This window comes from Schistocerca nitens, chromosome 9 (assembly GCF_023898315.1).
Source record: "Schistocerca nitens isolate TAMUIC-IGC-003100 chromosome 9, iqSchNite1.1, whole genome shotgun sequence".
NCBI classification, from domain to species: Eukaryota; Metazoa; Arthropoda; class Insecta; order Orthoptera; family Acrididae; genus Schistocerca; species Schistocerca nitens.
Genome location: NC_064622.1, coordinates 39,739,206 through 39,764,375, shown reverse-complemented (window position 1 = coordinate 39,764,375; position 25,170 = coordinate 39,739,206). Strand labels below are relative to the sequence as shown.

Here is a 25,170-nt window from a genome sequence, read left to right as displayed (position 1 = left end):
TCCGAACAGACGTGTTCGTCGTACGTACCACATTGATTTCTACGGTTATTTAAAGCAGTGCTGCTTGGCTGTTAATGGCAGCTTTATGCAAACGCCGCTGCTCTCGGTCGTTAAGTGAAGGCGTTGTCTATGGTGAGAGGTAATGCCCAAAATTTGGTACTCTCGGCACACTCTTGACACTGTGGACCTCGGAATACTGAATTCCCTAACGATTTCCGAAATGGAATGTTCCACGCTTCTAGCTGCACTACACTACTGGGCATTAAAATTGCTACCCCAAGAAGAAATGCAGATGATAAACGGGTATTCATTGGACAAATATATTACACTAGAACTGACATGTGATTACATTGTCACGCAATTTGGCTGCATAGTTCCTGAGAGATCAGTACCCAGAACAACCACCTCTGGCCGTAATAACGGCCTTGATACGCCTGGGCATTGACGTAAATAGAGCTTGGATGGCGTGAACAGGTACAGCTGCCCATGCAGCTTCAACACGGTAACACAGTTCATCGAGAGTAGTGACTGGTGTATAGTGACGAACCAGTTGCTCGGCCACCATTGACCAGACGTTTTCAATTGGTGAGAGATCTGGAGAATGTGCTGGCCAGGGCAGCAGTCGAACATTTTCTGTATCCAGAAAGGCCCGTACAGGACCTGCAACATGCGGTCGTGCATTATCCTGCTGAAATGAAGGGTTTCGCAGGGATCGAATGAAGGGTGGAGCCACGGGTCGTAACACATCTGAAATATAACGTCCACTGTTCAAAGTGCCGTCAATGCGAGCAAGAGGTGACCGAGACGTGTAACCAATGGTACCCCATACCATCACGCCGGGTGATACGCCAGTATGGCGATGACGAATACACGCTTCCAATGTGCGTTCACCGCGATGTCGCCAAACACGGATGCGACCATCATGGTGCTGTAAACAGAAACTGGATTCATCCGAAAAAATGGCGTTTTTCCATTCGTGCACCCAGGTTCTTCGTTGAGTACACCATCGCAGGCGCTCCTGTCCGTGATGCAGCGTCAAGGGTAACCGCAGCTGATAGTCCATGCTGCTGCGAACCTCGTCGATGGTTGTTGTCTTGCCAACGTCCCCATCTGTTGACTCAGGGATCGAGGCGTGGCTGCACAATCCGTTACAACCAAGCGAATAAGATGCCTGTCATCTCGACTGCTAGTGATACGAGGCCGTTGGGACCCAGCACGGCGTTCCGTATTACCCTCCTGAACCCACCGATTCCATATTCTGCTAACAGTCATTGGATCTCGACCAACGCGACCAGCAATGTCGCGATACGATAAACCGCAATCGCGATAGGCTACAATCCGACCTTTATCAAAGTCGGAAACGCGATGGTACGCATTTCTCCTCCTTACACGAGGCATCACAACAACGTTTCACCAGGTAACGCCGGTCAACTGCTGTTTGTGTATGAGAAATCGGTTGGAAACTTTCGTCATGGCAGCACGTTTTAGGTGTCGGCACCGGCGCCAACCTTGTGTGAATGCTCAGAAAAGCTAATCATTTGCATATCACAGCATCTTCTTCCTGTCGGTTAAATTTCGCGTCTGTAGCACGTCATCTTCGTAGTGTAGCAATTTTAATGGCCAGTAGTGTACCATTCTCGTCATGCCCAAATAATCACATCGGAAACCTATTCACATAATCAGCTGGATGCAAATGACAGATCCGTCAAGGCACTGTCATTTTATACCTTGTGTACACGATACTACGGCCATATGCATTTGTGGGTATCGCTATCCCACAGCTGTTTTCACTGCATTGTCTACGTTCCAAAATCCTAAAAAATGGCTCTGAGCACTATGGGAGTTAACTTCTGAGGTCATCAGTCCCCTAGAACTTAGAACTACTTAAACCTAACTAACGTAAGAATAGCACACACATCCATGCCCGAGGCAGAACTCGGGCCTTCGACCGTAGCGTTGTGCGGTTCTAGACTGTAGCGCCTAGAACTGCTCGGCCACTCTGGCCGGCTCCAAAATCCTACTGCAAATTGACGTTAGTGATATATTTATGTAATGCAGCTGATTACTCGTATTTCCTTTCTTGGGTATTGGTGTGACTTGTCTTTGGCTACGGATCTTAATCTGTGTACCATAATTTTCAGAATGAAGTTGCAGTTGGCTCTTCAGGGAATCGCACAGCAGGTCGGGCGGCTCGTTCCTGCCGTGTGTGCAGGCCTGCGGCTGACCTCGGTACTCCTCTGGAACGAGACCGCAGGTCGCAGGACACTGTCAGGGTCGCCAGTTGTCCGGCCCTGCGCGTGCCTCGCCCACTGTCCAGCTGAGGACGGAGCCGCGCATCGGATTTCGCGAACGCGGCCATAAATCTGTCAGTCTATCGCTCCAGTCTGCCTGCCCGCCTCTCCTTCACCTTCCCCGCCCCCAAACTCATCAGACGATCCCCGCTCGAGTTTCCCCCACCCAGGCTCGACCGGTCGCTGCGGCCAACGGCGGCAGCGCGCCAGTCCCGACCGGTAAGCGACAATATTTCAGCGGTTATTCGTGGAATATGAGAGCCTATCTTGGGTAGGAGTAAGAAAGGGGGAGGGGGGACCTTGACGCTCAGACTGTGACGCGAAGAAGCGGTGAGTCTGGCGTCCCGGTTAATATGCATGAGCTCGTCTTCGCCGACAAAGGCGCGCCCCCCGTCCGCGCCGGCTCCACGCGGCTTCTGGTTTCCCCTCCCTTTTGCTTTACTTTTCGACCCGCGCGTGCGGAAAAAGGAGAAAATTAATTTTTGCCCGACTGATTGGACGGCAGTGCGTGCGGGCGCGTGCGCCACCGCGGGGTACGACGATGTGTGTATATAAAGGGTCGCAGCAGCCGTGGAGGGCGTCAGACGACGATACGACAGCACACCTGCCGTTGGAGACCGCTGCAGCGACGCCATGAAGTTCCTCGTGAGTATGAGGGCGCACATGAGATTTCGGTGGTTTCGGTGTGATGTCTAAACTTGGGGGCTCCATCAGTCACAGACTTCCTAGGACACGCACTGCACCTACAGTTTGCCTCTCTGTACTCCTGTCGAAAAAACTACTTGCCACTCAGTTGATATGTGCAAGCGTACATCATCACAAGCTATTTTAAAAAATGGTTCAAATGGCTTTGAGCACTATGGGACTTAACATCTGAGGTCATCAGTCCCCTAGAACTTAGAACTACTTAAACCTAAGTAACCTAGGGACATCACACACATCCATGCCCTAGGCAGGATTCGAACCTGCGACCGTAGCAGTCGCCCGGTTCCAGACTGAAGCGCCTAGAACCGCTCGGCCACAGCGGCCGGCCAGATACTTTAACTAGGCCTTTCTAGTGGTAATGGCAGTGGCCTTGCCGCAGTGGATACACCGGTTTCCGTTAGATCACCGATGTTAAGCGCTGTCGGGCGTGGCCGACACTTGGATGGGTGACCATCCAGGCTGTCATGCGCTGTTGCCATTTTTCGGAGTGCACTCAGCCTCATGATGCCAATTTAGGAGCTACTCGACTGAATAGTAGCGGCTCCGGTCAAAGAAAACCATCTTAACGACTGGGAGAGCGGTGTGCTGACCACACGCCCCTCCTATCCGCATCCTCACTTGAGGATGAGACGGCGGTCGGATGGTCCCGATGGGCCACTTGTGCCCTGAAGACGGAGTGCTTTTTTCCTAGTGGTAATACCGTGGTACATGATTTTGTACAGTTCAAGTGCTTGGAATACTATTTTTTGCCATTCCAACTTAATGTTTTGTTACTGCAAGATTTTAGTTTTCAGCCTTTCAACTATGTTAGGCTGATAGTTTGTTTCTAGGACTTTCTTCAGGCAATGCAAGTTTTTCTCTCCTCTTGATTTTTTGTTATCACAAGTCCACCCTGTGGTCAATTTCAGCAGTTCATGAGCGTGTACTATTCCGAATAAGTAACAATCACGTACTCGCTGTATTTACAGTTACAATGCCAATAACTTTACATAAGTAAACGATTATAGAAAAAAATATAAGGGATGGAAATAAAACTAAAGCCGTTGTACTAATCCATCGGACAAACATCACCAAAATGTTTGGCGTTAGACGCTATCTGATATTATAATGCACATCAAGTCCAAGCAGCACCCTATATTTATACAAACTATCTACTGTAACATCAGCTTAATGCTAATTGTCTACTCCGCAAAGCATACCATATGGTAAAGGCAGTTCACGCATTATGGATGTCTGGTACTGCATAGGTGTCCCTGTGTCAGTAGAGTTGATCTCGAGATATACTGAACAATTGTCGATATCTAGACTGTGTTAATTACCTTTCTATCGAAAACCTTACATTGGTGCTGTTGACTTTTAGAAGCTGTTCAGGAATATTAACTGCAAAGCCGCAGTCACGCAAAGAATAGAATTACGTATCCTGTGTTTGTATCAAACGACAGAGTGTTAAATTCTATTGTAGCATCAACAGTGGAAAGGCATATATATGGATCCTGTATAAATTCTATCATTATTGTCCAGACTCCGAGAACTACACTCCTGGAAATTGAAATAAGAACACCATGAATTCATTGTCCCAGGAAGGGGAAACTTTATTGACACATTCCTGGGGTCAGATACATCACATGATCACACTGACAGAACCACAGGCACATAGACACAGGCAACAGAGCATGCACAATGTCGGCACTAGTACAGTGTATATCCACCTTTCGCAGCAATGCAGGCTACTATTCTCCCATGGAGACGATCGTAGAGATGCTGGATGTAGTCCTGTGGAACGGCTTGCCATGCCATTTCCACCTGGCGCCTCAGTTGGACCAGCGTTCGTGCTGGACGTGCAGACCGCGTGAGACGACGCTTCATCCAGTCCCAAACATGCTCAATGGGGGACAGATCCGGAGATCTTGCTGGCCAGGGTAGTTGACTTACACCTTCTAGAGCACGTTGGGTGGCACGGGATACATGCGGACGTGCATTGTCCTGTTGGAACAGCAACTTCCATTGCCGGTCTAGGAATGGTAGAACGACGGGTTCGATGACGGTTTGGATGTACCGTGCACTATTCAGTGTCCCCTCGACGATCACCAGTGGTGTACGGCCAGTGTAGGAGATCGCTCCCCACACCATGATGCCGGGTGTTGGCCCTGTGTTCCTCGGTCGTATGCAGTCCTGATTGTGGCGCTCACCTGCACGGCGCCAAACACGCATACGACCATCATTGGCACCAAGGCAGAAGCGACTCTCATCGCTGAAGACGACACGTCTCCATTCGTCCCTCCATTCACGCCTGTCGCGACACCACTGGAGGCGGGATGCACGATGTTGGGGCGTGAGCGGAAGACGGCCTAACGGTGTGCGAGACCGTAGCCCAGCTTCATGGAGACGGTTGCGAATGGTCCTCGCCGATACCCCAGGAGCAACAGTGTCCCTAATTTGCTGGGAAGTGGCGGTGCGGTCCCCTACGGCACTGCGTAGGATCCTACGGTCTTGGCGTGCATCCGTGCGTCGCTGCGGTCCGGTCCCAGGTCGACGGGCACGTGCACCTTCCGCCGACCACTGGCGACAACATCGATGTACTGTGGAGACCTCACGCCCCACGTGTTGAGCAATTCGGCGGTACGTCCACCCGGCCTCCCGCATGCCCACTATACGCCCTCGCTCAAAGTCCGTCAACTGCACATACGGTTCACGTCCACGCTGTCGCGGCATGCTACCAGTGTTAAAGATTGCAATGGAGCTCCGTATGCCACGGCAAACTGGCTGATACTGACGGCGGCGGTGCACAAATGCTGCGCAGCTAGCGCCATTCGACGGCCAACACCGCGGTTCCTGGTGTGTCCGCTGTGCCGTGCGTGTGATCATTGCTTGTACAGCGCTCTCGCAGTGTCCGGAGCAAGTATGGTGGGTCTGACACACCGGTGTCAATGTGTTCTTTTTTCCATTTCCAGGAGTGTAGAACGATGGCAAACTGTCATTTCAAATATCAAGGGTCCCCTAGTTCTACTTAAGCGATGTAGATCCTTAGAGCAGCCTCTCAAAGCTGCAAAAGTTTTAGGAGTACACATATTTCGATGCGGTGCAATTCACAAGAGAGATTGGTTCATGTCAAAATATGAAACAACTAGCGACTAATTGTACTAACTGATCAGATTTGGACATACAAACGAAAGTAAACGCTTAGACGTTAAGAAAAACTGTAAAATATTCTGGGTATTAGGCCGCGTCATTATGAAACCCTGAAATAACTAAAATGCCTATGTGTCGACCGACTTTGCGGCGGTCCTCATCAGTGCAACTAAATGCTGGATTTTGGTGATAGTCTTCCCGTGTATATTGTATTATTTCGGTTGTAAGGTGGCTACTGACGTCTCATTCTGGAATGCATGTATACGGGAGAAAACCGTCACCAGAATCCAGCAGTTGGTTGCCCTGGAGAGAGCCGCGGGAAAGTCGGTCGAAACGTCAGCATTTCAATTGTTTCAATATTTCATAATGACGCGATGTAATACCCCAAATTATTTTATCCAGATTGTTAAACTACTTTAAATTTTCAGAAATGAAAAATTATACGCTTTATAAATTGCAGAAAGGTATATCCTATGACAAGAGTAGCAATGACTCATAACTAGAATCAGTCAGTTCATACAAATATCTGGATGGAAAAATTTGAGGGTATATGGTGGTCTCATAGGCGCAGTCGTAGGTCAAGCAGGCGTCAGACTTCGGTTCATTGGCAGGATACATCTACATCTACATCTATATGCACTTTACGGCCGGCCGGAGTGGCCGAGCGGTTCTAGGCGCTACAGTCTGGAGCCGCGCGACCGCTACGGTCGCAGGTTCGAATCCTGCCTCGGGCATGGATGTGTGTGATGTCCTTAGGTTAGTTAGGTTTAAGTAGTTCTAAGTTCTAGGGGACTGATGACCTCAGCAGTTAACTCCCATAGTGCTCAGAGCCATTTGAACCATTTTTTTGCACTTTACGTGCCACTGTCATTACCTCCCTTTCCTGTTCCAGTCGCGTATGGTTCGTGGGAAGAACGACTGCCGGAAAGCCTCCGTGCGCACTCGAATCTCTCTAATTTTACATTCGTGATCTCCTCGGGACGTATTAGGGGGAAGCAATATATTCGATACCTCATCCAGAAACGCACCCTATCGAAACCTGGATAGCAAGCTATACCGCGATGCAGAGCGCCTCTCTTGCAGAGTCTGCCACTTGAGTTTGATAATCTCCGTAACGCTATCACGCTTACCAAATAACCCTGTGACGAAACGCGCCGTTCTTCTTTGGATCTTCTCTATCCTCTCTGTCAACCCGACCTGGTACGGATCCCACACTGATGAGCAATACTCAACTATAGGTCGAACGAGTGTTTTGTAAGCCACCTCCTTTGTTGATGGACAACATTTTCTAAGGACTCTCCCAATGAATCTGAACCTGGCACCCGCCTTACTAACAATTAATTTTATGTGATCATTCCACTTCAAATCGTTCCGTACGCATACTCGTAGATACTGGGAAAATGCAATCAGTCTACAAAGGAGATTGCTTACAGAACACTTCTGCGATCCTTCCTAGAGTATTGTTCGAGTGTGTGATCCATATCAAATAGGAGTAACAGAGCATGTTGATTTTATACAAAGAACGCCAGAACGAATGGTCACAGCTATGTCTGATCCTTGGTTGATCATCGCGGAAGTGCTGAAAAACCAGAGTTGGAACACATGTAAAGATGCACGCGAACATCCCGGGAAAAGCTACATTTGAACCTTCAAAAACCACATTCAACTGAGAAATCTAGAATTTTACTTCAGCACTCTTGATGTCAGTCCCACAGGGCCACAAAAACGAAATCACTCGTTACTGCTCACACAGAGACAGTTTTAAGCAACCATTCTTCCCTGGCTCCACAATGGAGTGGGACAGGAAGAAACTACAGTAAGTGGTACAAAAGAATCCTATGGCACGCATTTTACGGTGTTTTATATGGTATACGCGAAGATGTAGATGTAGAGAAACAACAGTACTCTTAACATGTATATTGTACACTACTGGCCATTAAAATTACTACACCAAGAAGATATATTATACTAGAACTGACATGTGATTTCATTTTCAAGAAATTTGGGTGCATAGATCCTGAGAAATCAGTACCCAGAACAACCACCTCTGGCCGTAATAACAGCCTTGATACGCCTGGGCATTGAGTCAAACAGAGCTCGGATGGAGTGTACAGGTATAGCTGCCCATGCAGCTTCAACACGATACCACTGTTCATCAAGAGTAGTGACTGGCGTATTGAGACGAGCCAGTTGCTCGGTCACCAACACCAGACGATTTCAATTGGTGAGAGGTCTGGAGAATGTGCTGGCCAGGGCAGCAGTCGAACATTTTCTGTATCCAGAAAGACCCGTACAGGACCTGCAACATTCGGTCGTGCGTTATCCTGCTGAAATGTACGGTTCTGCAGCGATCGAATGGAAGGTAGAGAAACGGTCGTAACACATCTGAAATGTAACGTCCACTGTTCAAAGTGCCGTCAATGCGAACAAGAGGTGACCGAGACGTGTAACCAATGGCACCCCATACCATCACGCCGGGTGATATGCCCGTATGGCGATGACGAATACACCTTCCAATGTGAGTTCACTACGATGTCGCCAAACACGGATGCGACCATCATGATGCTATAAACAGAAACTGGATTCATCTGAAAAAATGACGTTTTTCCATTCGTGTACTCTGGTTCGTCGTTGAGTACACCATCGCAGGCGCTCCTGCCTGTGATGCAGCGTCAGGGGTAACCACATCCATGGTCTCCGAGCTGATAGTCCATGCTGCTACAAACGTCGTCGAACTGTTCGTGCAGATGGTTGTTATCTTGCAAACGTCCCCATTTGTTGACTCAGGGATCGAGGCGTGGCTGCACGATCCATTACAGCCATGCGGATAAGATGCCTGTCATCTCGACTGCTAGTGATACGAGGCCGTTGGGATCCAACACGGCGTTCCGTATTACCCTCCTGAACCCACCGATTCCATATTCTGCTAACAGTCATTGGATATCGACCAACGCGAGCAGCAATGTCGCGATACGATAAATCGGAATCGCGATAGGCTACAATCCGACCTTTATCAAAGTCGGAAACGTGATGGAACGCATTTGTGCTCCTTACACGAGGCATCACAACAACGTTTCACCAGGCAACGCCGGTCAACTGCTGTTTGTGTACGAGAAACCGGTTGGAAACTTTCGTCATGTCAGCACGTTGTAGGTGTCGCCACCGGCGCCAACCTTGTGTGAATGTTCTGGAAAGCTAATCATTTTCATATCACTGCATGTTCTTCCTGTCCGTTATATTTCGCGTCTGTAGCACGTCATCTTCGTGGTGTAGCAATTTTAATGTCCAGTAGTGTACACTTAATATACAGGATGTCCTAGAAATGTTCTGACAAACTTCTAGGGGTTGTAGAGGGAGTCTTGAGGAACGAAACGAGTTTAACAACCTTTGTCTAGAAACGTCGTCCGTTACAGAGTCGTAGGCTTCGGCGCCTGACACTTGGTCACCCCTTCAGCAACAAACGTGACTATGTAAGCTGACGCACCGCAGACGGAAAGTCTCCCATTGTTGTTTGTTATTCGGCGATCGCAGCTGATTGCCACGTTCGCCAGTGGAGAAGATGGTGCTATTTGACCCATAGTAAGGCTTTGTAACCTATGAATATGATGTTCTAGTGGGCTGGTAGATGACGGTTGCTCACACATATTTCCATCTGTAGTTTATTTTTCTTCTGGAATATTCTAAAATTTCCTATTTTTTCCGATGTACAGGAGAAAATAATCTGCGAGTGGAAACCCCTGTCTGAAACCGTCATCCACGGAGGCAACAGAGTGCTGCATTCATAGGAGACAAGGCCTGCAGCTTCTCCACTCTCGGTCGTGGCAATCAGTCGCGATCACTGAATAAAAAACAACATTGCCTGACGTTACACCTACAGTCCTTCAGCGTACAAAGTCACGTTTACTGCCGAAGGGGAGGCCTTGTGTAAGGATCCGGTGCTTATAACTTCGACGGTCTGTAGTGTTGCTGGATGACATTTACAGATAGTGGTTCCTGTACTCTATTTGTTCTTTAAGATACCCTCTACAACCCCGCAAAGTTTGTCGCAACATTTCTGGGACACCCTGTATATCGAGAACTTTGGCAAAGTTCTAGTTATCAGCAGCGAATAGGATTACGTAATGAATGAATGTAGATAAAGTTTTAACGTTCAGTCGACGACGAAGTCATTAGAGTCTGAGCAAAAGCTCGAATTGGAGAGGCTGTTCCCCTTTTAAATGCAGACATTTACCTTAAGCTATGTGTGGAAACCACAGAAAACGTGAATCTATATGACTGGGTGGGGATTTGAACCGCTGCGATTCCGAATGCGTCAGTGTCGGTGGTGGGTTCTTCCTCACACATGGAAGTAACGCTTCTGTGTTATACTGATCAAGAATCTAAACTCTAATAATGTAAACCGAGAAAAACGCTAATTTTCTGAAATTTCATAGATTTATGCTTGCAGTTTAACGCCCGCTAAACTTTAGACCGCAAGGCGGCTGCCTAATTCATATTTATACGGTAAAGCTGGTGACCTTCAATATCCGCAAAATACTTTTAACTATGAAGCTTTCTATACAGAGTAGTGGTATCGTGAGTTTATCACCTACTTCGTACACAATTATGTTTTAATAATTCGTTGGGTTTGTGTCAGTGTGTATTGCACAATTGTAAATTAGGATGTTTGTTTACATCATAGTGTATCATTTCTTTCTTCCCAAGAACGCGCAATATATCCAAGACGGTAGCAGCACTATATTACCAACCACACGCAATGTTTACACGTTACAGGATAGCAACGTGGCAGGCATTTGTGTGAATTTATGAATGTAGCGACACATACAAATGCCTGTAAGTTTTCGTCCTTTACTATGTAGAAAAGTACGCCCGAATGAGGTTATAGTGACGCTATGAGCAAAGCGATGCAGTAACTGCACGAATCCTTGACCTTCTGCAATTCTTCCATCATTTCGTCACACTTTTATAGCACTAAAATTACAACAGACGCATCTGAAAACAATCTCACTTCAAGTCCTCTTGACGTCCAGGTTATCAGAATACAAAAACAAGTTCGGAATGGACGACAACGAGCAACGGAATAACCTGGTACCTCGATAAAACAACGCACCTCATGTGAGACAAGGGCCAGCCGAAGTGGCCGTGCGGTTAAAGGCGCTGCAGTCTGGAACCGCAAGACCGCTACGGTCGCAGGTTCGAATCCTGCCTCGGGCATGGATGTTTGTGATGTCCTTAGGTTAGTTAGGTTTAACTAGTTCTAAGTTCTAGGGGACTAATGACCTCAGCAGTTGAGTCCCATAGTGCTCAGAGCCATTTGAACCATTTGTGAGACAAGGGAACGCGCGGAAAATCTAAATAGGGATCGCAAATTTCCTCTGGTTTATCTGTATCACTTCCATTCAAATTTCCCTTTGAAACTATTCTACCGTGATGTTTCACTGACTTTCTACTACTTAGTATTTTTAAATTTCGTAATACAATATTTTAGTATGTCAGCGATTATATGGAGTGAGAAGCGTTCTTCGTTGGGAACTTACCGCAAACATTAATTTGACCTGGTCTTCATACTCATTGTCTGAGACCACAAATGCACCCTGGTCATAGGTACTGCTCTACCTTTGAGTAGAAAATTAGCGTTAGGCAGTTTCATAGTGAGACATGAATGTCACTGAGGGAGATAAACTATAAAAAGGACCACCACGACGGTGTCGACCCATAACGCCTAGCAAAGACCTTTCTTAAGGTCTACCTGCTAAATAAGCTGTAATAATGACGCCAATATACGGGACAAAATACGTAAACCTACTGCCAAAATGAAGCAAAATCCTGGGAGCACGGCCAGCTCGGTATATACTGACATTTGAGCTATCTGACCCTCCTTGCGGTTTTTGTATAGCCGAATTTCTTTGCCTGCTAATACATGGAGCACCGGAATGGAGACCTGGTACTGTTTTCTGGTGTGCTACGTGTGGCGTGCTGCTTCAGTCTTGTAACCAGTAGGTCTATTCTTACAACGAAACCTCATTCCTTGCTCCAAACAAAACATCTGTCTCTTGAGTTTCGTGTTTGCAGCCTACGTAAGGAGTATTTGTAAGTGAACAGAATAGGCATACGGTGTGCAAATTAAACGAAAGCTTGCCACGTTCCGGAATGAGAATTCATATTAATTTTGTATTCTACAAGGGTTGTCCAGAAAGCAAGTTCCGATCGGTCGCGAAATGGACACCACAGTGAAAACCCGGTGAAGCTTTGCACAGATGTGTCGGGTAGTGTCTCTAGTATGACCGTCGATAGCATCAAGACGCTCTTTTGAGTTGTGAGCGCACTATGAGCGAGTAAACGTGCCTAGAACAACGATGTCTCCCGCCAAGTAGGAGGGCCCGCTGAGAGGCTTCGCCTTAATGAATGCAGCCCACCTAACACAACTGCCACGCACTTCCTTCTTCATGGCAATTCTCAGCCGCACTCTGCAGGGGCAGTGAAGGCGCTCCTGCAGCCTTTTCGATGGGAAGGGCTCGATCACCCACAACACAGTCCTAATTGGCTCGTCCTGAGTATCATCTCTGTTCACATGAAACGCTGGAGACCAAGACAACACTTGGGCGCAGGTTACGCGCTATAGACCGGCGTAGAGAATTATCGGAAAGCACAGGCGGCTGCCTTCTATTACGATGGTGTTGGAAATTTGGTATAACCCTCCGACAAATGTATGAGTCGGAGCGACAACTATGTAGAGAAGTATCTGGAAAGTGTAGCTGACTCTTGCAAATAAAATGTTTCTGATTTTCTCTGTGGTTTCCATTTAGTGACCGATCGGAACTTACTTTCTGGACAACCCTCGTATTTGGTATACTTAACACGCATTCAGAACATTATTACATCTGATGATAGTAAAACTTGGTGTAAATATGGGCACAGCACATCTGATTAAAAGTCACGATAACATATCTTAATAACTCTATAAGACAGGTCTTTTGTTAGAGTATTCCACCCGAGGTGGTGAGACTATGGGGGACGCAGTCTGATTGTCAAAGAAAAAATTTCCGTCAGTCTGTAATTAGATTCTCTTCATCTGGTCTGCAAACCAGCCGTTTGGGGTGGTGCTTTGTGGTTGGCGCTGTGGGTCCCTAGTTTGACAGTGTACTTTATTGAAGGACGATGTCAAAAAGACACGCGTCTAAGATGAACATATTACACACCGATTCGACGTATATGTATCAAATACAACTGATGATGAGGCTAGAAGCCTCGAAATCGATAATCACATAATAAAAGAAGAGTATTTAATTTCAGTCTGGGGCAGTTCCTCTTTTTCCCCCCTACCGGTTTTTTTACAGTATGCCAAAAGAGACAATGGGTAGTACAAATACACTAATTTCTTCGGTAGCGATATTGCGACGTTATCTTAAGGTTAAATGAAGGATACTATGAAGATTAAACAATATGTAGACTTGGAGTCTATTGGACAAAAGCGCTCCGTGGGAACAGGCGCCTAATTATATGTGTAGGTTACAGTATATTAAAAATTCCATAACGATTCTTTAAGCAGTTGCATTTTCTGGAGCGAGAATGGTGGTGAAAGTAGTGGGAGAACGGTGTTTCACCTTGCTTAATCTCCTGCACGAAGTAATTTGTTGCTCAAGATAACTCTCTCAGTACAAAACTGATGGGTTAAATCACCTTCCTACGCCGAGGAGAGCGAGGAAGTTGGGGAGTCTTCGACACTCATCCTGCCTAGGTGACTGGGAAGGTGCAGCGACGGAGTATACAGTATAGCATACTGCTGGACACTAAAATAGCTACAGAAGGAAGGATAGCAAAGAAAAGAAACATAATTTTACTTACAGAAGAAAAGGGAGAGTGCATAATTAAATTAGGGATTTAGGGGTACAAAGGGTACACAGAGCTGTCACCTCGGGCAGCAACAGTGGTTGTAACTCGGCTGGGCACTGAGTGAGACCAAACTTGAATCACAGAGGCGAGTACGTCATTCAAAGCTGTTCCAACGCGTTCAGCAGTCAAAGTGGCTGACGAGTGGTGGCGTGCTGGTCTCTCGGAAGCCCGTAACCAGAAGTTTTCATCGGAGGTGATTTATGGAGAACAGAGCAACAGTCGAACACCCTCTGTATCGGGGTAAGTCAGTACAGTGCGAGCGAAATACGCTCATGCGTTTTCTTATTGAAAGATAACGTCGTCGTGATCTGGAAGAAAGAGCAAAGGCATTGGCCTTAACACGTCAGAATTGTAGTGGCTGCTGTGAAAATTACGGACTATGTGAGCCAGAGGTGATCGTATTGTGTACCCTCTGGCAACCAGTACCATCACGACAGGAGCCTGTATAACAAAGATGAACACAATCTGGGAACATTTCTTCTGCTTGATGCCTCCACACACGGGTACGTCCACCGTGAGGCTGTACCCAGAACAGGGACTCATCTGAAAATTCGACGCTGGCCACTCGTGTGCTCAGTTTGGTTTCCCTACTCTCGCTGTGTGTCTCTCTGCATCTGCACTGATGGAAGCTGGAACACTGTTTGCTGCACTGACAGCCTTTCGTGCTGCAGACGTCGTTGCACTGTAAGTGTAGACACTTCGTCTGCTGCAAAATAAGCCCATTTCTTGTCTCAGAGCAAGAGACGTTGTTGTACGGTCCTGTATGGCAAAGTGAACAGTTTGTCTTTCCTCTCGTGCGCTAATCGCACGGGGCTGCTGAAACTCTGAGTATGGCCCTCAGTGACGGTGATTGCGCATGACGTTCAATACTGGCCTCCTGAGCCAATTGATTCCATATTCGCATGGTAGCCGTGGGACCCGATCAAGGTGAGCCGTCTCCAGATGACACTATCCTTCCAAAATGTGTTTGTAGTTCGTTCTCTTTCCTGCACGAGGTATAACATGATCTTCTTGCAGACAGCCAACATTCAAATGGGATTACTGTCTGAGTAATTCGCAGTGTAATCTCTCCTTACTTACGCAATGTAGCCGGCGTCATTCCTATATACTTCGTGCAACTGCCCCGAAATGGCAATCATTCGTATATCTAAACTGTTACTACACTTCACATCAGTCTGACGTTTTCTGCATGCTGCCTTCATGTTGATGCAATTTTGACACCCAGCACTGCACGTTGGATGTTTTGCAACAGGTGTTTTCCACTGTGCGCAGGTGCTGGTACTGTTCGCTCTGGCCGCCGCCGCCTCTGCGGCGTACCTGCCGGCGGGCGTGTCGCCGCTGAACCTGGCCTACAGCGCGGCCCCCGTGCAGGCGCCAGGGCTGCCCTTGTACCCGTATGGCGCTCTGGGGCTGGGCCAGCTGCTGCCCTACGGCGGCCTGCAGTCCTACCCCTACCCCTACGTGCCCGCTGTCTCCCACGCCCCCGCAGCCGTCGCGGTGAGCGCCGCCCCCGCCGCCTCTGCCTCCGCCGCCCCCACCCCCGTCGCAGAGCAGAAGTCGCTGGCTCCAGTAGCCCCCGCAGCTCCCGCCGTCCCTGAGGTGCAGCCTGTGGACGCGCCCAAGCCGGTCGAGGAGACTCCTGAGGTAAGTCCACGACCAGGAACGGCGTGTCATCAAGTCATAACTGAAGTTATGGTTAGTTCAGTTTATACAGCGTTGCAGTTAGCACTTGAGGGATATTGTCACATGTTTACCTTTCCTGTAGCTAACTTTACTTATCGCACCATTTAGCTCCTGTAGCGACTTGATTTGCTATTTATCGATCAAGAGAGGTTTTACTTTGGCCAATGACGGTGCAGTATATGGGAATTCTTCTCTGGTTATTGTGCAACAGTCACTCAGTTTTGCCTGCAAAGGGATTGTTATGATAACTAGATATGAGTTATAGAGGAAGACGCGTAATATAAGGATGGGCATTAAGTCACGTCTCCCCCTTTAAATTCAAAAAGAAAGTACTTGTAAAGACAAAGAAATGACTAAAATTTCGGAAAAATTGGGTGATTTATTCAAGAGAAAGAGCGTCTCAAATTGAGCAAGTTATTAAGCTCTGGGCCTGATGTAAGCAGTTATTCGCCTTGGCACTGATTGACAGAGTTGCTAGGTGTCCTGAGGGATATCGTGCCGAGTTCTCTCCAATCGGCGCGTCACATCCTCAAAATCCCCACGTGGAGGGAGGGCTCTGCCCTTGATGCTCCAAACGTTCTCAATTAGGGAAAGATCTGGCGACCTTGCTGGCCACGTTAGCGTTCGGCAAGCACTAAGATGAACAGTAGAAACTCTCACCGTGTGCGGGTGGGCATTATCTTGCCGAAATGTAATACGAGGAACTGCCATGAAGTGCTACGAAACTAGACATAGAATATGGTCGAAGTGCCGACGTGTGCTGTAAGGGTGCCGCGTATGACAACCAAAGGGGACCTGACACAAAAAGATATGCCACCCCTGACCCCTGGTTGTCAGGCCTTATGGTGCACGGAACTCAGGTGGGTATCCCACTGTTTTCCGGGGCGTCTCCAGACACGTCAATTCGAAACGGGATTCATCCCTGACAGCAGTTCTATTCTAGTCAATGAGATTCCAGGCCGATTACCGTCCCATACAGATAATCCCTTTGTGGTGCGTCATATTTTTTTATCTTAGAGTATATGTTAAACATCATATTATTCAACCTTTAGGACCAATACATATTACCAACAAAAACAGGTACACAGAAGAAGTGTCTTTAGCCGTTTGCATCCTATCACCGCCAGGTTCTGTGCGACATTTTTCGCAGCATCGCTGGAATATCTCGTGGAATGCCAGCCTCAGAGCTTACTTCAAGTCATCAACCGTTTCATGCAGTTTATCTGCAGTAATGCTCTTAATTCTTTCTTTATTTCTTTTGCTACTGCCTTTATCCCGCAGTGTGCGCAGGGTCGGCAGGGCTAAGTACGGATTTGGCATGGTTAATAGTAAGGGGTGGTCAGACGCCCTTCCTGCCGCCACCCCATACCCCCAGGGACGGAGTTAGTGCACCCCAACTGTCTGCGTGAATGACTTTCAAATGTCTGCGAGTCGTGTAACTGAGGCGGGACGTGGGGACCAGCCCGGTATTCACCTAGTAGGAAGTGCAAAACCGCCTAAAAACCACATCCAGGCTGGGCGGCACACCGGGCGTCGTCACTAATCCGTCGGGCGGATTCGATCCGGGGCCGGCGCGCCTACCCGAGTCCAGGAAGCAGCGCGTTAGCGCTCTCGGCTATCCTGGCGGGTGGTAACGTTCTTAATAAAACGCCAGAACGAATTTCACATGTTGTGAGATCGGGGCTGCTTGTCCAGACTGCTGGAGCTGGTACTGCAAGTGACCCACGGTCAATCCAGCGTTCTGTGAAAACTTCATTCGCAAATCGCCGCACTGAAATAGCTAAATGGGGAGACGCAGAAACTCGCTGAAACTAGCGTCCTCTTTGGTTCCTTGGCCTTCCAACAGGGGTATGAACTATTACTCTAACATTCGAAGATATTGATGTTGGTTGACGGTAACTTAAAAAAAAAAGAAGACCGTAAATTTAGTATCCAATACAGCCCTTTACCCAACGTGGGAGGGTTATTCTCCACCTCCTCAGAAAAATATGGATTCTCTTGACAAAAAGACGACGTTCCATAAGAGGTAACTACCGTAAATGGCACAGTCATGGCTAAATAACACTTTGCAGTGCTTCATAATTGTGTAAATGACCTGATAGATTGCATCACGTGCATCCTTCCTTCGTCTTAAATCATTGTTTGACAATTTCTCAACACACGTTCGTTGATATGCGCGCAACTTGAAGTCCTCTTTCATATGTTTGTGCGAAGTTGACCTCGGCACACTCTGTTCCGCTAACTTTTCCGTGTTGACTTCACTGGTGAATTTTCCACAGATCCTGCGACGTCTCTGCATTGTTTCTTTCTAACTGATGGCCCAACACCTTTCGGTATATCCTTAACACGCCCAGTAATAAAGAGCTTTTATTCCCACCGTAGAAGCGTTCTCTTTGAAGATAGCTTACGGCCCAATCGCATATAGAAGTCCGTATACTCTTCTTCCAACGACTGCCCAGTTCTCAGCCTTTCGTGGGCCGAGATCCTTGCAGTTATGCGCTCTTAGTCGTGTAGTCACGGGTACCGGCTTTTTTTTACATACTCTGCAAAAGACAACAGTATGAGGTCACTGTGGTATCAACGTTCGATACCACACTTGTTAGCGGTTGCAGTTATCTACCGCGGTCCGTACTAGTTTCAATGCACCCGCGAGTCGAGACTAGCGCCGCTCCGCGGATTGCAACACGTCTAGCGTGCGATCGGCCACGCTTGGTCGGGACGTCAAGTAGGAAAGTACACTACTGGCCATAAAAATTGCTACACCACGAAGATGACGTGCTACAGACGCGAAATTTAACCGACAGGAAGAAGATGCTGTGATATGCAAATGATTAGCTTTTCAGAGCATTCAAACAAGGTTGGCGCCGGTGGCGACACCTACAACGTGCTGACGTGACGACACCTACAACGTGCTGACGTGACGAAAGTTTCCAACCGATTTCTCTTACACAAACAGCAGTTGACCGGTGTTGCCTGGTGAAACGTTGTTGTGATGCCTCGTGTAAGGAGGAGAAATGCGTACCATCACGTTTCCGACTTTGATAAAGGTCAGATTGTAGCCTATCGCGATTGCGGTTCATCGTATCGCGACATTGCTGCTCGCGTTGGTCGAGATCTAGTGACAGTTAGAAGAATATGGAATCTGTGGGCTCAGGAGGGTAATACGGAACGCCGTGCTGGATCCCAACGGCCTCGTATCACTAGCAGTCGAGATGACAGGCATCTTATTCGCTTGGTTGTAACGGATTGTGCAGCTACGTCTCGATCCCTGAGTCAACAGATGGGGACGTTTGCAAGACAACAACCATCTGCACGAAAAGTTCGACTACGTTTGCAGCAGCATGGACTATCAGCTCGGAGACCGTGGCTGCTGTTACCCTTGACGCTGTATCACAGACAGGAGCGCCTGCGATGGTGTACTCAACGACGAACCTGGGTGCACGAATGGCAAAACGTTATTTTTTCAGATTGATCCAGGTTCTGTTTAAGGCATCATGATGGCCGCATCCGTGTTTGGCGACATCGCGGTGAACGCACGTTGGTAGCGTGTATTCTTCATCGCCATACTGGCGTATCACCCGGCGTGATGGTATGGGGTGCCATTGGTTACACGTCTCAGTCACCTCTTGTTCACATTGACGGCACCCTTGAACAGAGGACGTTACATTTCAGATGTGTTACGACCCGTGACTGTACCTTTCATTCGATCCCTGCGAAACCCTACATTTCAGCAGGATACTGCACGACCGCATGTTGCAGGTCCTGTACGGGCCTTTCTAGATACAGAAAATGTTCGACTGCTGCCCTGGGCAGCACATTCTCCAGACCTCTCACCAATTGAAAACGTCTGGTCAATGGTGGCCGAGCAAGTGGCTCGTCACAACACGTCAGTCACTACTCCAGATGAACTGTGGTATCGTGTTCTGCATGGGCAGCTGTACCTGTACACGCCATCCAAGCTTTGTTTGACTCAATGCCCAGGCGTATCAAGGCCGTTATTACGGCCAGAGGTGGTTGTTCTGGGTACTGATTTCTCAGGATCTATGCACCCAAATTGCGTGAAAATGAAATCACATGTCCGTTCTAGTATAATATATTTGTCCAATGAATACTCGTTTATCATCTGCATTTCTTCTCGGTGTAGCAATTTTAATGGCCAGTAGTGTAGTATAGCCTTCAGCTAATAGCAAGCAACCTCTAACAAGGCGCTTAGTTAAAGCTTGGCCTATGTGATGCCTCTATAGCTCTTTGTAATTATATTCCTCCTGACTATGAAGACTCCTGTACCACCAGTTAAGTACAATATATTATTTTTTACCAACGACTTCTAATTATTTTAGTCGTTGTAGACTCAGACCATAGAGCCAGCTCCTTATCGACTTCACTGACAAACCTGCTGTATATGCAAAGAAGAGATTTGTATGTTTCTAATTAGCATTGGCCACCAGTCGTTCACATTGGCAACGATTCGTTCGTCGTCGTCATAACAGTCAACGCATTAAGAGTTTGCAGCGTTGTATGCTTGTCTATCTTTCAGGGGCGTTATGATACGCTGTGCTCACCCCATACAATATCTACAAGGACCACGAAAGGCAGTTAAGAATGGAAGACCAAGAACGAAGTGCTCACATCAAAAAGAGTGTAAGACAGGGATCTAGTCTTCCACCCCTACTGATAAACGTATGCATTGAAGAAGCAATGACGAAAATAAAAAATAATGTTTCAGGAATGAGATTAAAATTCAGACTGAACGGATATGAATGATAAGATCGCTGATGATATTGCTATCCTCAGTCAATGTGAAGAAGAATTGCAGGGTCCGTTGACTGGAATGCACAGTTTAATGAATAGATACTACGAAGTGAGAATAAAACGAATAAAGACGAAAGTATAATAATGAGAAGCAGGAGAAGTAGAGATTAGGAATAAACGCAACATAAAAATTATGTAATACAAAGTAGGCGAAGTGAAGGAACTGCCATCTTCGAAGCAAAATAACACTTGATTGACGAAGCAAGGAGGATACAAAAAAGCGGACTAGCAGTGGCAAAGAGGACATTCCTGGCCAAAAGAAGTCTTCTAGTATCAAAATTTCTGAGAACATACGTCTGGGGCACAGCGTTGTATGGTAGTGAAACATAGACCGTGGGAAAACTGGAAAATAGGAGAATCGAAGCGTTTGTGATGTGATGCTATACACTGAGCAGCCAGAGGATTACGACCACCTACCTTATACCCGGTATGCCTACCTTTGACACAGATAACAGCGGCGAAGCATCGTGGCATGGAAGCAATGAGGCCTTGGTATGTCGCTGGAGGTAGTTGGCAACACATTTGCACACACAAGTCACCTAATTCCCATAAATTCCCTGGAGGAGGGCGGAGAGCTCTGACGCCACGTTCAATTACATTCCATGTGTGTCCGATCGGGTTCAGATCTAGCGATTTGAGGGCCAGCACATCAATTGGAACTCGCCACTGTGTTCCTCGAACCACTCGATCTCACTCCTGGCCTTGTGATATGGAGTGTTATCTCCCTGAAAAATGCCACTGCCGTCGGGAAACATGATCGTCATGAAGGGGTGTACGTGGTCTGCAACCAGGGTACGATACACCTTGGTCACCGTGGTGCCTTTCACGAGTTCCAGAGCCCTCTCTTTAGCAACTAAATCCCTGGTTTTTCTGCTACAGTCTGTTATAGGCTGTATATGGAGGAAGTAGTTTATAGGTCATTCGTCTATAAACAAAACGGCCAGCAAGACAATTTGCGATGAGTAATGCTACACTGTTCGCAGAATGGTGCGCGGGTATAAGAATACCTCCTGACTTCCTGGTTTAGAGAGCAGGTGACCCAGATAATTGACTGAATGTGTCGAGATGCTGTGGATCAGTGAACTGCCCAACGCAACTAGTCTCCTTTGGAATAAATGCAGGAATGCATTCTCATTGTCTTTGGGGTGGCAGGTAATGAAAATTTTACTGTGGACATTATAACGATATGTTTACGTAATGTGTATACATAAGCATACTGTTATAAATGTCCCCGTTCGTAGTCCCTAATTATAACAATATGTTTACTTTTGTGCTGTAACATATAGCTATAATCAGCGGTGGAAATATATTTTCGGACGCCGACCGTGTGCGGCTGTTTCTTGTTGGATCGCCTGATCAGTCGGAAGTTGCATTGCAGAGGAGAGTAAATGCCTATTCAAAATATAATTATTTTTGGATAGCTCAACATGAATTTCCTAAGGGACTGCAGTTTATCATGGCTGGCTCTGAGCACTATGGGACTTAACATCTGTGGCCATCAGTCCCCTAGAACTTAGAACTACTTAAACCCAACTAACCTAAGGATATCACACACATCCATGCCCGAGGCAGGATTCGAACCTGCGACCGTAGCGGTCACGCGGGTCCAGACTGAAGCGCCTAGAACCGCACGGCCAAACCGGCCGGCAGTTTATCATGCATTTACCAGTAGAATATGGGGCGGAGAAAATATTTCGCCGCATGCAACTTCCGTCCAATTTCGACGAAAGAATTCGTGACTGTGAACTCTCTATTTGGCAGAAACATAAAGAAAATTAAATAACTTCATGAAAGAGTGAGACATAAATTCTATACTAAATGAATAGTCCATACACCAGTTCCATTTAACTCTGAATTTATGGCAATGAATAGATGAACTTACACTGCAATGAAGGATTTAACATGGATGCCGTTTTGACTGGCACTTCTCTTCTCGTAATAAAAATAACTCCTTTGACGTTTTCACATACACGTCGCACAATAAATCTACTGCTATGCAGTATTGCACTTTTAGTATTGCACTTTTACTTTACACTAAAATAATAGTATTTTTAACAAGACACAAGTTATAAGAGACAAGAGAAGAAAAAAATGAGTAATTGAGTAACTGTTCATCGAGAATATCTCGTACACCAAATGAATGTGCAAAGGTGTTCTTCTTCTGTCCGTTTTTCGCGCCGCGGTTTTCAAAGTCAGTAACTCACTGCATCTCTGACGGCGCTTCGACCATAAACAAGTTACGTCATAGGTCGTTCACCTTTTACATTCTCGCAACATTATTTGCTAACTGTAGCTGTTGCCGAGCGACTACTCGATTAGTGAATGATTTAAAATGATAAGGCAATCACATAATGTTACAACATATTGCTTAAGTAAACTACTCATGACTACTTATGCTCAGTGTTCGTTTTTGAAGCTTCCTACCTGGGTTGTACAGAGAGGAGGATGACTTTGCTCTAGTTGGTCTTGCCAGGCGACGATTTGGGAGTACTTCCTTTGATGAATAGAAAAAAGAATCCCGCAATGTTTGAATACTCCATTAGTAGTGTAGCGCTTGACACAGTCACGTCGATTGAATATTTGGGTGTAACATTGCAGAGCGATATGAAGTGGGACAAGCATGTAATGGCAGTTGTGTGGAAGGCGGATAGTTAGGGTTTGCTGGGGTTGTTTGGGGCGTTGAGACCAAACAGCGAGGTCATCGGTCTCATCGGATTAGGGAAGGACAGGGAAGGAAGTCGGCCGTGCCCTTTCAAAGGAACCATCCTGGCAGTTGCCTGCAGCGATTTAGGGAAATCACGGAAAACCTAAATCGGGATGGCCGGACGCGGGATTGAACCGTCGTCCTCCCGAATGCGAGTCCAGTGTGCTAACCACTGCGCCACCTCGCCCGGTTAAGGCGGATAGTCGTCTTCGATTCATTGGTAGAATTTCGGGCAGATGTGGTTCCTCTGCAAAGGAGACAGCTTATAAAACACTAATACGACCTATTCTTGAGTACTGCTCTAGCGTTTGGGGTCCCTATCAGGTCGGATTGAGTGAGGACATAGAAGCAATTCAGAGGAGGGCTGCTAGATTTGTTACTGGTAGGTTTGATCATCACGCGGGTGTTAAGGAAATGCTTCAGGGGGTTGGGTTGGGTTGTTTTGGGGAAGGAGACCAGGCAGCGAGGTCATCGGTCTCATCGTATTAGGGAAGGATGGGGAAGCAAGTCGGCCGTGCCCTTTCAGAGGAACCATCCCAGCATTTTCCTGGAGTGATTTAGGGAAATCGCGGAAAACCTAAATCAGGATGGCCGGACGCGGGATTGAACCGTCGTCCTCCCGAAATGCTTCTGGAACTCGGGTGGGAGTCTCTAGAGGAAAGGAGGCGTTCTTTTCGTGAATCGCTACTGAAGAAATTTAGAGAACCAGTATATGAGGCTGGCTGCAGTACAATTTTAGTGCCGCCAACTTACATTTCGCGGAAAGACCACAAAGATAAGATAAGAGAGATTAGGGCTCGTACACAGGCATATAGGCAGTCATTTTTCCCTAGTTCTGTTTGGGAGTGGAACAGGGAGAGAAGATGCTAGTTGTGGTACGAGGTACCCTCCGCCACGCACCGTATGGTGGAGTGCGGTGTATGTATGTAGATGTAGTTGATGTAGACTTCCTCGCCCCGAGACCAGATGATCCAAATCCTACTGACTCACTCTGGAGCACTGAATGAGAATTTATTGCGACATTGTTACCGTTCAGTCCAGTTGTACATGTGTTGGAAGTCAGGGACCAGAAGAGCTCCCCATTGTAAACATTGTCTAGTGAGGTCCGTGCAGTGACGAGACCTCGATGTCTTCAGGGTGGTAGATGTTGCACATTTTAATGGCGAGGTTTCGCTTAAGTAGAAGCCGCCCGTCCTGAGCTGTACGGAGGGGAGGCTGACGGTGGTGTCTGGTTGGGTGTGGCAGGTGAAGCAGGCCCGCGAGAGCTTCATGGCGCTGTGGCTGGCCGCCGCCAAGGCCGCCGCCGACAGCCCCGACGCCGGCGACGCCCCCGCCGCCGCCCCCGCCGGCGAGCCGGCGCCCTCCAGGCGGCGCCGTGACGTCACGGGCGTGCTGCGGCCGGCCGTGCGCTCCTGGGGCTCCGGCGCGCCGTGGCCCTCCTACTCCTACTCCTACTCGGCGCCGCTCAGCGCCGCCCCGCCCCACGTGCAGCCGGCAGCCTACCCCTACTACTACTGACCGCCGCGTCGCTGACCGGCGCGGTCGCCCCCACCTATGACGAAATGGCCACCGTTCTCGACTTTTTTTGTGCTCTTCTGTTACTTTATCCTTCTCCAACGTTCTCTCAAGCAAGCTCAATAAAGACGCTGCTGTGACACAGCACATAAGTGTTGGCTTCTTCATTTCTTTCCATCTCCATTCCTCGTCTTTCCCACTGTCAAACGACGGGTACACGGTGACGCAAAAATATGGCAGATTGTTAGAAGAGGCAAACTACTAACGGTCCAAACATAGGAACTGCATCCCTCCACACCTACAAAGCCTTTATTTGACCTATCTTCTCCTACGCCAATGTTGTTGTTGTTGTGGTCATCAGTCCTGAGACTGGTTTGATGCAGCTCTCCATGCTACTCTATCCTGTGCAAGCCTCTTCATCTCCCAGTACCTACTGCA

At 47.6% G+C, this 25,170-nt stretch overlaps 1 protein-coding gene across 1 annotated transcript; it reads left to right on the top strand.

Annotated features, from left to right (window-relative positions):
- Positions 1–2,798: 2,798 nt before the first annotated feature.
- Positions 2,799–24,884, top strand: LOC126203157 (translation initiation factor IF-2-like). The gene is made up of 3 exons (XM_049937399.1): positions 2,799–2,936; positions 15,291–15,662; positions 24,463–24,884. Exons 1-3 carry the CDS (start codon positions 2,925–2,927, stop codon positions 24,733–24,735), a joined length of 657 nt encoding a protein of 218 aa, XP_049793356.1. The 5' UTR covers positions 2,799–2,924; the 3' UTR covers positions 24,736–24,884.
- The last annotated feature ends 286 nt before the right edge of the window (positions 24,885–25,170 follow it).

Excerpts from the sequence above, each read along its gene's own strand:
- LOC126203157 (XM_049937399.1), top strand. Across the intron at positions 15,663-24,462 it reads CGGTCGAGGAGACTCCTGAG|GTGAAGCAGGCCCGCGAGAG; the intron begins GTAAGTCCACGA and ends TGGGTGTGGCAG.